Here is an 11,757-nt window from a genome sequence, read left to right on the forward strand (position 1 = left end):
TAGCAACTCAGTGAAACCCTTTCAATGGCCTGTTATTAGGAAATGTGTTATTTTTAACCCTTTTCAGAGACAAGCTATTAGCAAACATGATGCTAATGAATTGATACTGACAGCTCCCCGGGAAACCTATTCTCTTGGAATCTGGGAACAAATGCTGTGGGTGAGCCCAAGCTGTTAGCAGTCAGTTTGGGAGAAAGTCACTGTTTTAACACTTGCCCTAAAGCTATAATTACAATAGCCATTAAGCACATTTCAACTGCCTCCCTTACAAATATGCTCATTAGAATTAATAGGAAAGAGAGGAGCAGGTTTATCCCTAAATAAAGCTTCACAGCTCATACTCAGATTCAAATAAAAACAAACAAGGGTACAGTTCTTTAAAATAGGAGAATAAAAGGGAAATGGACGTTTATAGGAGAGTAACAATGGTGGCAAGCACTTAGCAGAAAGTTTTGGCCGTTTAAAGGGGATTTTTATTAAGTGCCAGGCTCACTTGTAGAAGCAAGTACGACACATTAGAATTCAGCCTGCTCACTCTATTAGCCCCGCGGACAATGCAATTCTTCGCCCTTTGTATGGCTTTGTTCGGGGATTTTTACAGGCAGCACTGTATAGTTCCCAAAGGAAAATCCGACCAATTGAGTAGCGGGCCAATCGTTTTCTGATGCTGGTCGGCCGGCCCCGCCCACTAGCCGCATTTGCATAAAACAATGAAGAAAGCGCTTGGTTAGCGGAGCGTCTGATCAGTGTGTCCCTCCTGTGAGAGGCTGCGGGAGTGTGCGGCTGTTCTGGATTCCTGTTGTTTGGCTGCAACCTGAGAGACGCGTATCCAGGGCTGTTCTATCTTTCTATCTGTCTGTAGAGACACAGCAATTAACAATACATTGTCTTTGACTTCTCATCATCATCATCATGTGCCACAGGTCGTGCTGCCTCCTTGTTGCCTTGCTGCTGGCATGGGACTGCATGCATTCAGTGAGAGCCTTGTTTCCCTTTGGGCAGCCCGAGTTTTCTTACAAGAGGAGCAATTGCAAGCCTATCCCTGCCACCTTGGTGCTGTGCCATGACATTGAGTACCCCAACATGAGGCTGCCCAATCTGCTGGGCCACGAGAGCATGAAAGAGGTGCTGCAGCAGGCCTCCTCCTGGATCCCCTTGGTGCAGAAGCAGTGCCACCAGGACACCAAGAAGTTCCTGTGCTCCCTCTTTGCCCCGGTGTGTATTGATGACCTGGACGAGACCATCAAGCCGTGCCGCTCTCTGTGCGAACAGGTGAAGGACAGCTGCGCCCCTGTCATGTCTGCATTTGGTTTCCCCTGGCCCGATATGCTGGAGTGCAGTCGTTTCCCTCAGGACAATGACCTGTGCATCCCCCCGGCCAGTAACGAGCACGTTGTACCGGTAACCAGAGAGGGTAAGTACTAGTAACTGCTCTTCTGCCTGTTATGTAGCAGTGCAAATCTATAGCGCCAGCCTCATGCCCTTTCTTCTTATAGCGTTACTAAAGTGCTCAGATGTAAAGTGATCTAAAGATAAAGAGATACAGAATAAAAGATCTAAAGTGCTCAGATGAAAAGTGATCTAAATATAAAGAGATAAAGAATAAAAGATCTAAAGTGCTCAGATGTAAAGTGATCTAAAGATAAAGAGCTAAAGAATAAAATATCTAAAGTGCTCAGATGTAAAGTGATCTAAAGATAAAGAGCTAAAGAATAAAAGATCTAAAGTGCTCAGATGTAAAGTGATCTAAATATAAAGAGCTAAAGAATAAAATATCTAAAGTGCTCAGATGTAAAGTGATCTAAATATAAAGAGCTAAAGCATAAAGATCTAAAGTACTGAGATATAAAGTGATCTAAAGAGCTAAAGAATAAAGATCTAAAGTGCTCAGATGTAAAGTGATCTAAAGATAAAGAAGGAGCTAAAGAATAAAAGCTCTAAAGTGCTCAGATGCAACCTTACAGCGCTGGGCGCAAAAACTTTAAGTTATTGTTAAGACCTGAATGTAATTTAGTCTGATACATCATGTATCTCTTGTTTGAGTTTCCGAAATGTTGTGTTGCCCATGTTGCGCTAAATAGCAGGGTTTCGGCTTAGTTGTGAGTCACTAGCGCACGGAATTGCAGGCGTTAGGTCAGAACTGGATTGTGTTTGGCAAGAATAAGCACCCTGGGTCTTTTGCCCATACTCTCCTTGCTACTGGTCTCATAGGAAACACTACTTCCATTCTCAGTTATTGCCATTGCGCACCACTTGACTGTCTTATAGCCCCAGTGCAGGGCTGCCCAAAAGGTAGATCAGTAGATCTCAAGACAGCTCGTCTAAATCACCCTTCTGTTTTATTCTTTTCATTCAGATATTTATCATAATAATATAATAATACATTATAAATGATTATATTCTTAAATATAACTTTTCCCATAAATCAATATAATATTTAAGCAATGCAAAATGTGAACAATGCAATTATGGAGGTAGATCACAATGGGACAACATCACGAAAAGTAGACCCCACGTTAGTAAAATATGGACACTCCTGCCCCAGTGGATACTTTTCCAATGACGGGAGGGGGGGGCATCTGTTTCCAATAATCAGGGAAGAGACACCAAGCAGTGTAATAAATGGTTTTGTTGCTGGAAAACTGGATGCCCTTAAGAAAAACTTTTTTTTCCTGAATAGAGTTGGCAAAGAGCTCTGAGTTTATAATTCTGTTAGAAATTGAAAACAAAACTATTAATTATAATAAGCACATATGGGGCTAGTAGTGTACCCCCTTGGAAAGCCCAGGTCTCATTGGCATACTACCGGGATGCTAAATGGCATTTGTGGGCAGCAGGTTCGCGCCGGGATAGGCACAGAATAGTTTTGCGTCTTATAGCGCCGCCTGCTGTTTTACAAATATTGCGCAATTGTCACACACTGCTTCTCTCATTCACAGCGCCAAAAGTTTGTGATGCCTGTAAAAACAGCAATGAGGATGACAATGACATAGTAGAAAACCTCTGCAGAAATGATTTCGGTAAGTTTTTTTTTTTTTTGGCAAAGGGCCAGTTTTTAATTTTTATTATTTTTTTCCTATTCATTACATGTGCTCTCTTAAATGTACATTTACATTCTTAATAGGTCAAGGATTCTTTGATGCTGATTTCCACTTATATACTGTATATATAGTGAGAGATAGATATATAGATAGATGATAGATGGATAGATAGATAGATAGATAGATAGATAGATAGATAGATAGATGATAGATAGATAGATAGATAGATAGATAGATAGATAGATAGATAGATAGATAGATAGAGTAGAGTAGAGTAGAGTAGAGTAGAGTAGATAGAGATAGACAGAGATAGATCGACATATAGAGACAGATAGATAGAAAGATAGATAGATAGATAGATAGATAGATAGATAGATAGATAGATAGATGGATGGATGGATGGATGGATGGATGGATGGATGGATGGATGGATGGATAGATAGATAGATAGATAGATAGATAGATAGATAGATAGATAGATAGATAGATAGATAGATAGATAGAAATATAGATAGATAGATAGATAGATAGATAGATAGATAGATAGATACAGTAGATAGACAGCTAAAAGCAGATAGATATATATAGACAGAGAGAGATATAGGCAGATAGACAGACAGATAGTGTGAGAGATAGAGAGAGAGAGAGACCAACAGAGATAGACAAATAGAGAGAAAGATATATCCAACTTGCAGCCTTTAGTTGTTTTTAAACTACAATTCTCAGCATCTTCTTAGACAATGTCTTACAGACCCATTGAGTGCAGTAAATAAGAATGTTAAATTGCTACCTGCTGGTAGCAGCTGAGATAGAATAGCATGATATATAAATATGATACAGCACAATATTCCTTGCTATGTCATTCCACCACTGAAATGTTTCCCAAAGCAGACGAAACATTTCTAAATGAGTTCATATGGTAACTTAAATAAATAGCCCCAGGGCTAATGCCATTTCAGCAGCCTGTCTGCAGAAAAATGATATTTTCCATTGAATGTTCGAACATTCAAGCCCATTTGTGTGAAGTGAGTGGCAGACAGTGGGGTTTGTTTGGATAAATAGCAGGCAATAAGCAGACTCTGACTGACAGGCATCATATTCTATTCATAAACAATTCTGACTCCCAGTTCAGTCTCCCACATTAATTAGGGGGTGAAATAGAAGGCCTGTATTCATGTAACAGCCTTGTTTTGGTAATTGGGGAAAGGCTACACTTTTGTGTCCCAAAGAAAGTCTCTTATTCAGGGTCCTGTGGGTGCACACAGGGCTTGGGTGGGTTGTACAGAAGCCACCACACCACCTGCCTTAGTGGTCCTGCTACAGTCACAAGCTGCTTACATTATTCAGAATCAGGAGCCAAGAGATCGACAACTGTGTGTCCCAGGTGTAAAAACAGAGCAGCCAAGTCTGTCAAAGATCCAACCTTAACGGACTGTTAATGTCCTGCCCTGTGGGTTTTTTTATCATTTGGGTACATTCAGTCTAGAAGATCTTTAAGGTTCTCATGCTTCTACCATTGCAGAGCCTTGCTCACAATCGTCACTGTGTATGAGCATGTTACATCAAATGTGGTTTGATCCCCAGCCTGACCGATATAGACATATGTCTCTTTATACAACATCAGTTTACTAAATTATGGCACACAAACATAATGACTATTGAATTATTGGCCACTACATGGAAACAGTACTACATGGAAACAGTACTGAGCTAATTTACCTATGTAAACAGTAACTCCTACCTATCAGAGTCATTCACAACCCCCCAGCCTAGTGTGGCAGCTGCAGGCAAGGGTCAGCACAGGGACAGACTAATGCTGGAATCTTTCCAAACAAGGTGGTGACCAGTATTGGGTTGATCTGATCTTTGGCCCCTGAGACAGTGATCAGATTGTATGGGGTCTCTGTGCAGACCTGTTGGAGAGGTTTGCATCCATGGCTCTATACTGTACTCCTTCATGGGATTGTCCAGCCAGCCTATGAGCCAAATACAGACAAGAGGGGCCATCAGACTTTAAGTCTAGCACATTCAGGTATCAATGGGCTGAGCAAGACATTGATTTAATGTGTACTGACATAATTCCTATATAATGCAAGGGACTGTAAGCATCATTTTAATGAATTAAGAGTGGGATGTAACAATAATGCTATAGTTTAGTAAGGTCTTAATTATTGGAAAACTGTTATAGGTCACTTGGCCATTCCAGAGATGACAAAAGTAAAATGGAAAGATATATATATATAGTATGCTTAACATGATTTACACAAATATAAGCTGCAGGGTCCATAGCTACAAGAGAAAAAAATATGAAATTGACTGTTTCCTTGTATCTAAGTTGTAAAGAATGTTTCAAATGTAGCAATTAAAGCATTGCTGGAATATTTCCTGCAACATTCCAATTACAGTATCTTAAATATGCATATATATATATATATATATATATATATATATATATATATATATATATATATATATATATATATATTTGTAGAGGCCATGGGATCCCAGTGACGAGTTTTGCCAGGGGCTCCATCTTTATTGCCCCAATCCCCAAGCCCTCAAACATCAACAGCTTCTTAATTCCAGGCCCTCTGTCTCCTGAGATCCCTGGGGCTATATACAGTTGCTGCACCTATGTGCACTGTAGTTAGACCTCTGAAACTGACATTTTAGATGGAAGCAGTTTTCTCCCCCAGTCTTAACCACTCTCAATGAAACAGCGTAGGATAGTGTTCCCAGCAGCCAGGTGAAAAGCAGTAAAAGTAACTTATGTTCTTTTATATTCTGGGAGACTGTATATACACAACTGGGACTTGTCATATTTATTGTTCCTTTAAAACATGGGGCTGATGCAAAACTCTTGGGGAGCAGGACTGTCGGCAACCATTCTGCTTCATGTGAATTAAACTTCATGAGGCGTAACAGTGAGTGACGATTTACCTTCCCAAGAGATCCAGCGGCAGCTGAGGTATTTCATTTCCATTGCTTACTGCCAATTTTCCATTTCCATTCAGCTGCCATGTTAATACATTTTCCAGTCCTGACTTAACAGAATTGGGAACATAAGAAATCATAGCATTTGGGAAGCAAAAATAATTGAATGCCAACTCCAAAAGCTCTGAGTTGATCATTAAAATCAGCAGGTGAGAGTAGCCAAAAGTGAATGAAGGAGACATTGTGATGCCTTGACTTCATTATATTAGGAACAGTAAACCTCAAGGGCTGGTGAAATATAAGAATATGGTCCAATGCACCTGGTTATTTATCAAAAGGGGATGTGTAGCATAGGAAAAAAAAGGATATATGTCTATCTGTGGCTGGTTTGCCCTGGTAAGCATGGTCTAATATATATATGTGACTGCATTTCACATGGCACCTCTGTAAGACTAAATGGATGCTATTTCGGAAGTGATGATTGATCTGTCCATATATTTACAGCAGAGCTTTTGCAAATCTGCTGGAGGATGTCACTTCCACAAGTGTGCCTCCATGACGCCACAATATTGACAGGGGGCAACAGTTGCTAGTTCATTTACTGCCGTCCTTAGGTTGACTGGGTTTGGAAGGTGTGGTGGAGCACTGGACCCCAACTGTGCAACAGAACCTTGCAAGCTCATAACCTTAATATATGGAAAGGCACGTACATCCCCATCCTGTGCCTTGCATCAGTTATACAAACTCTTACACCTATATCTGTGAATGTTACAGCTCAGCCTTTTGTAGAAAAACATGTTTTTTAAGCTTTACTGTTGTCTTTAATGTTATTACCCATGGTAGAGAGCCTCCAGATTGTAAAACCATTAGCCTCCCCTTTTCAAATTGAGAAAGCAAGGGGTTTTTCTCACGCAGTGCTAATATGCATGAATCTCCTGGCATTCCTTGCAACTTGAGTAGGGAGGGGTGAAAAACAAACAGTCGTAAGACAACAAACCCCAAACACAGGCGCAATCATTAAGGATATAATTAGAAAGCAAAAACAGTTTAAGGTTACACCATTACTGCCTATTAGACCTGACAGCCTATGTTTCAATCAGTCATTTCCTAATGTTGCTGATGAAATACGCATAATTATGTGAAATATTTATCTTTAATAATGTACACATTTTAGATAAAGTGCTTGCCTTTATACAGTCCATGCCCTGATAAACAGGAAGTTGCTCTTCACTTCCTGTTTAGGACCTTGCTAAGATTTACCAATATTATCAGAGATTTTTTTGCTTCTGCACCTAGAATGGAGTGCAAGTAATTGCATACAGAAGGAGCAGGAGGCGATTGGGAGTGCTGTGGGTGGCAAGGGAACTCTGTACACAATACCTGTAGCATTAGTAAATGAGCCCTGTTACCTGTACTGTTGCAGGTTTGTCATGCTCAGAACTTAAAATTCTAAATAGTTCTCAAAAGGACTTGTGTCGAAGAACATGCAAAAACCCTTCTCTACTCCATTCTAATTGAGTGAATAAGCTATAGAGAGAGAAATGTTTAAGACAGAGAGGGAAAGAAGAACTAACACATGTGTCTTCACGCAAAATTACTTTGATGCCCTTTGTGGTTAAAAAAGAAGCCACCTGCTGTAATTATGTCAGGCCTTGACAGTTTCATAAGCAACCCAAGCCACCCTGGAATGGCTTTTCTGTATACTATAGGGCCTGTCCCTTTTTGCTTCTCCATCAACAATCTCACCCATGGTGTCTCCCTCTTTTTCCTCCCATTAGCCTTGAAGATAAAAGTGAAAGAGATCGCCTACATCAATGGGGACACCAAAATCATTCCAGAGACAAAGGGCAAAACCATCTACAAGCTGAATGGAGTGACAGAAAGGGATCTGAAGAAAACTGTACTGTGGCTTAAAGATGGCCTGCAGTGTACCTGTGATGAGATGAATGACATCAACGCTCCCTATTTAGTGATGGGACAAAAGCTCGGGGGGGAACTGGTCATCACCTCTGTCAAGCGGTGGCAGAAAGGCCAACGGGAGTTTAAACGGATCACTCGCAGCATCCGCAAGCTTCAGTGCTAGTGGTCTCATTCACCGGCTCAGCCAGCACTGGGGCTAGTCTATTTGCACCTTCTTCCGTTTTTGGGAACCCATCCTTTCTGAATGTAACAAAAAGGGTGGGGCAATTGCTTTTTTATTATAATTATTGATTAAAAATCCTTGTAAATATAATTAAAATATAAAAAAAAGATCGAATATTTTATAAAGCCCTTGATTGAAAAACTAGATAGTTTTTTTTTTTTTTTTTTTTACTGGGTGCAAACTCTGAACTTTTATTTCCATTCACAAGTAATAGACTTTTTTTATAATCCAGTTATACATTTTCAACCGTTTCTACAAATATGAGCTTACAATAAATCTGTGTGGGGTTTTTTAGCTTTTTTTTTTTTTTACTTTTTTGTATGGACTGCAAGAAAAAATGGAGGTTTGTTATTTTTATGCTGAAAATGAATGATTTTTCCCCCTACTGTGCTGATTATTTTGATAAAATTGAACACATACCAACTATTCTATTAAGAGGTAGATTTAAACTCCCCCTGCTGCTGTTCTGGGGCACCCTGTGATTTGCAGAGCCTAGCATGTTGGGTAGAAATTATAGGGCTCACAGCCTTGCACCCATAGATGTTCCTGCTTGTGCCTGTGGAATTGCAAGCTACTACTTGCCAATCACTATAAGGCATAGATCTACAAGAATTGTATTGTGGGTAAAAATATGGGGTTTTGTGCCTCTCTTTTGCACTTTGCACCCGGTAGCCTCTTAGTAAATTAGCCTCAAGTGTTACCGTAAATGACCAGCTTTTCATTGAAAGACACCTAATACTATTTCAAAGAAATGCTGATATTTTATGCAAAGGAGTCAGTTTGTTTTACTAAATCTGAAAATCAGTAAACGATTCTATGAAGTATTTGGTTTCTGCATTTTTTTTATATGGCCAAAAAATATACAAATGGTCTCAGTGAAAATATGAACTCCTCTAGTGAAAATAAAACACAACTACCATTGTATTATATTTTGGCTATACTGTCAGCTGATTGCAGAAAGCTGTTTATGAAAGGTAACAATGTTTAAACAGAATATATGTAAGCGGGGCTTCCTTGCTTGCTTATAAAGTGTACTCACATTGCTGTACAAAATGTTATTTTGGGGGTGTACTCTCCAGTATAAATGAATTTACAACAGTTAAGTGATTTCAGATTTATTTGTAAACGTCCTGTTCTCTTCACTGCTAATTCTGTCTTAAAACCAACAGACCTGGTGAGGCAACATGCATGGCATTGTGGGAATTGGGACAGAAAACCCTACTTTCCCTTGCAATTACATTTACAAATTGCAAGGGAAACAAAACATACAAAGCTTACACATCATCACTACAGCCACTTACTCACAACTTTCTCCTACAATCAGGTTATTCAAACTGCAACCAGCTTGGAAATCATCATGGCTAGTATCCTGCACAACACCTCTAAATTCTGCCTTCTCTGTGACTGGACTCATTATGGGACTCACTGTTCATGTTGTAGGTATGTCCTTCAATTCTAGGGATAAGGCACATCATATTCCACCCAACAAAACCCTCTAAAACCACAACCCCCACCCTGAGACACCACATCTGACCATTCTCCTTTTATCACGTCTACCACCCAGCATTCCTTAGGAACAGAAATATGGACAGCGTAATTAGTAGCCCATTTGCTATGATCACTGAAGTCACTGCAAACAGCATAAGCCTCGTAAAATGCACCCATCCTCCTCAAACAAAATAGTATTAAACTGCAGTGTAAGGTTTATAGGTGTATATTCCAGCAATGAGCGTACAAAATGTTTTCTAAGGCAAAAATCGTCAGTTGTGAACAAAAAATATCATTATGGCACGGAGAGCCTGACTGTCTAACAGGAGAACCTGTTTGCAAGCTTTTAATATTTGCCATTTTAATTAGAAATGTAATCATCTATCTCCAACCTGTATGTAAGGATGCATTGAGCTTTCTAATAAAGTTGTAAAATACATGCCGCTTCATGCAATTGTAAATACTTAAAGATATATTATATTTGTGTATATATTTATATTCTCTACAATACACATAAGTATTTTCTATATACAATACTGATTGTTAGGATTTGCAAGCCCCAGTTAAATAAACTGCCATTTCGAAGATAGTTTTTGGAATTTACATATAGAGGTATAGGATCTATTATCTGGAATGCTTGGCATCTGTGGTTTTCTGGATAAGATTCTTTGTGTGATTTGGATCACCATACCCTAAGCGAGTTATTTACTTAAATCTGTATTTATATCATATTTTATTTTAAAAAACCATGACCAAACTCCCATGCCTGATTTTAGCTTATTTATTAATAAAAAAAACTTGGTTTAATCAGATCATGAAAAAATCCAATCAAATTGAGCGAAAACTACAACTTTCTAGGGATTTTTTCCCAATTTACTTGAATTTTTTTGAGTTTCTACCCAATAACCCCAAAAAAGCCATGTTTTTCAAGCTAAATCCAGAACAGACCACACTAACTTCAAATTGGGATAGGTGCCTCTCCTATTGACTTATACAGGAGCTCGACAGGTCTGAGATGGTGGATTTCCAGATTCAGGCATAAGAGTGTAATAATTCTTGAAAAATTTGAGTTTTTGGCAAGAAAAACGTGATCAGAAAAATTCGAGGTTTAGTAAATTACCCCCTAAGTCTACTGAAAAATGTTTAAACATTAAGGGGCCCATTCACTAACTTCGAGTGAAGGATTCGAAAGTAAAAAACTTCGACTTTCGAAGTTTTTTTTGGGCTACTTCGACCATCGAATGGGCTACTTCGACCTTCGACTACGACTTCGAATCGAACTAATCAAAGTAAAAATCGTTCGACTATTCAACCATTCGATAGTCGAAGTACTGTCTCTTTAAAAAAAACTTCGACCCCCTAGTTCGCCATCTAAAAGCTACCGAAGTCAATGTTAGCCTATGGGGAAGGTCCCCATAGGCTTGTCTAACTTTTTTCGATCGAAGGATATTCCTTCGATCGTTGGATTAAAATCCTTCGAATCAATTCGAAGGATTTTAACGTTCGATCGAAGGAATTATCCTGCTAAATCCTTCGACTTCGATATTCGAAGTCGAAGGATTTTAATTCCTAGTCGAATATCGAGGGTTAATTAACCCTCGATATTCGACCCATAGTGAATCGGCCCCTTAGTAAACCCAATTGGATTGTTTCCCACCAATATGGATTCATGCAGCTTAGTAACTATCAAGTACAATGTACTGTTTTATTATTGCAGAGAAAAAATAAATAATTGAAAAAATTTGAATTATTTGCTGAAAATAAACTCCAGTACAGACACATGGAGAGTAACATCTAGCTAAAAACATGCATTTGTATTTAACATGATACAGTAACCAACCACCTCTGTAAGGACTATTTATCGTGCAGCAGTTCTTTCATTTATTAGCAACTCCACTCTAACTCATATATACAGCACATAAAACAAATACTCGTGGTATACAGTTTCTTATAAGAAACTGAATCCAGTCCATAAGAAGTAGCTATATTTATTTTATTTAAGCACACATTGCAGTATACAAGAGATAAGGCTGTAGGTTGACTGCATAGAATTGTATAGTTGGTTTTATATGTGGGAGAAGCCTTGGGGCATGTATTTGCCTCATTAGTTTTTATATAACCTTAATAATAATTTAAAAAAATACACATTGT

The 11,757-nt window shown here is 38.9% G+C and overlaps 1 protein-coding gene across 1 annotated transcript; it reads left to right on the forward strand.

Annotated features, from left to right (window-relative positions):
- The first annotated feature begins 456 nt into the window (after nt 1-456).
- Nucleotides 457-10,045, forward strand: sfrp2.L (secreted frizzled-related protein 2 L homeolog). Its single transcript, XM_018231311.2, has 3 exons — nt 457-1,414; nt 2,940-3,020; nt 7,754-10,045. The coding sequence occupies exons 1-3, from the start codon at nt 913-915 to the stop codon at nt 8,056-8,058; spliced, it is 888 nt and encodes a 295-aa protein (XP_018086800.1). The 5' UTR covers nt 457-912; the 3' UTR covers nt 8,059-10,045.
- The last annotated feature ends 1,712 nt before the right edge of the window (nt 10,046-11,757 follow it).

The sequence above is a fragment of the Xenopus laevis genome, chromosome 1L, assembly GCF_017654675.1.
Source record: "Xenopus laevis strain J_2021 chromosome 1L, Xenopus_laevis_v10.1, whole genome shotgun sequence".
NCBI classification, from domain to species: domain Eukaryota; kingdom Metazoa; phylum Chordata; class Amphibia; order Anura; family Pipidae; genus Xenopus; species Xenopus laevis.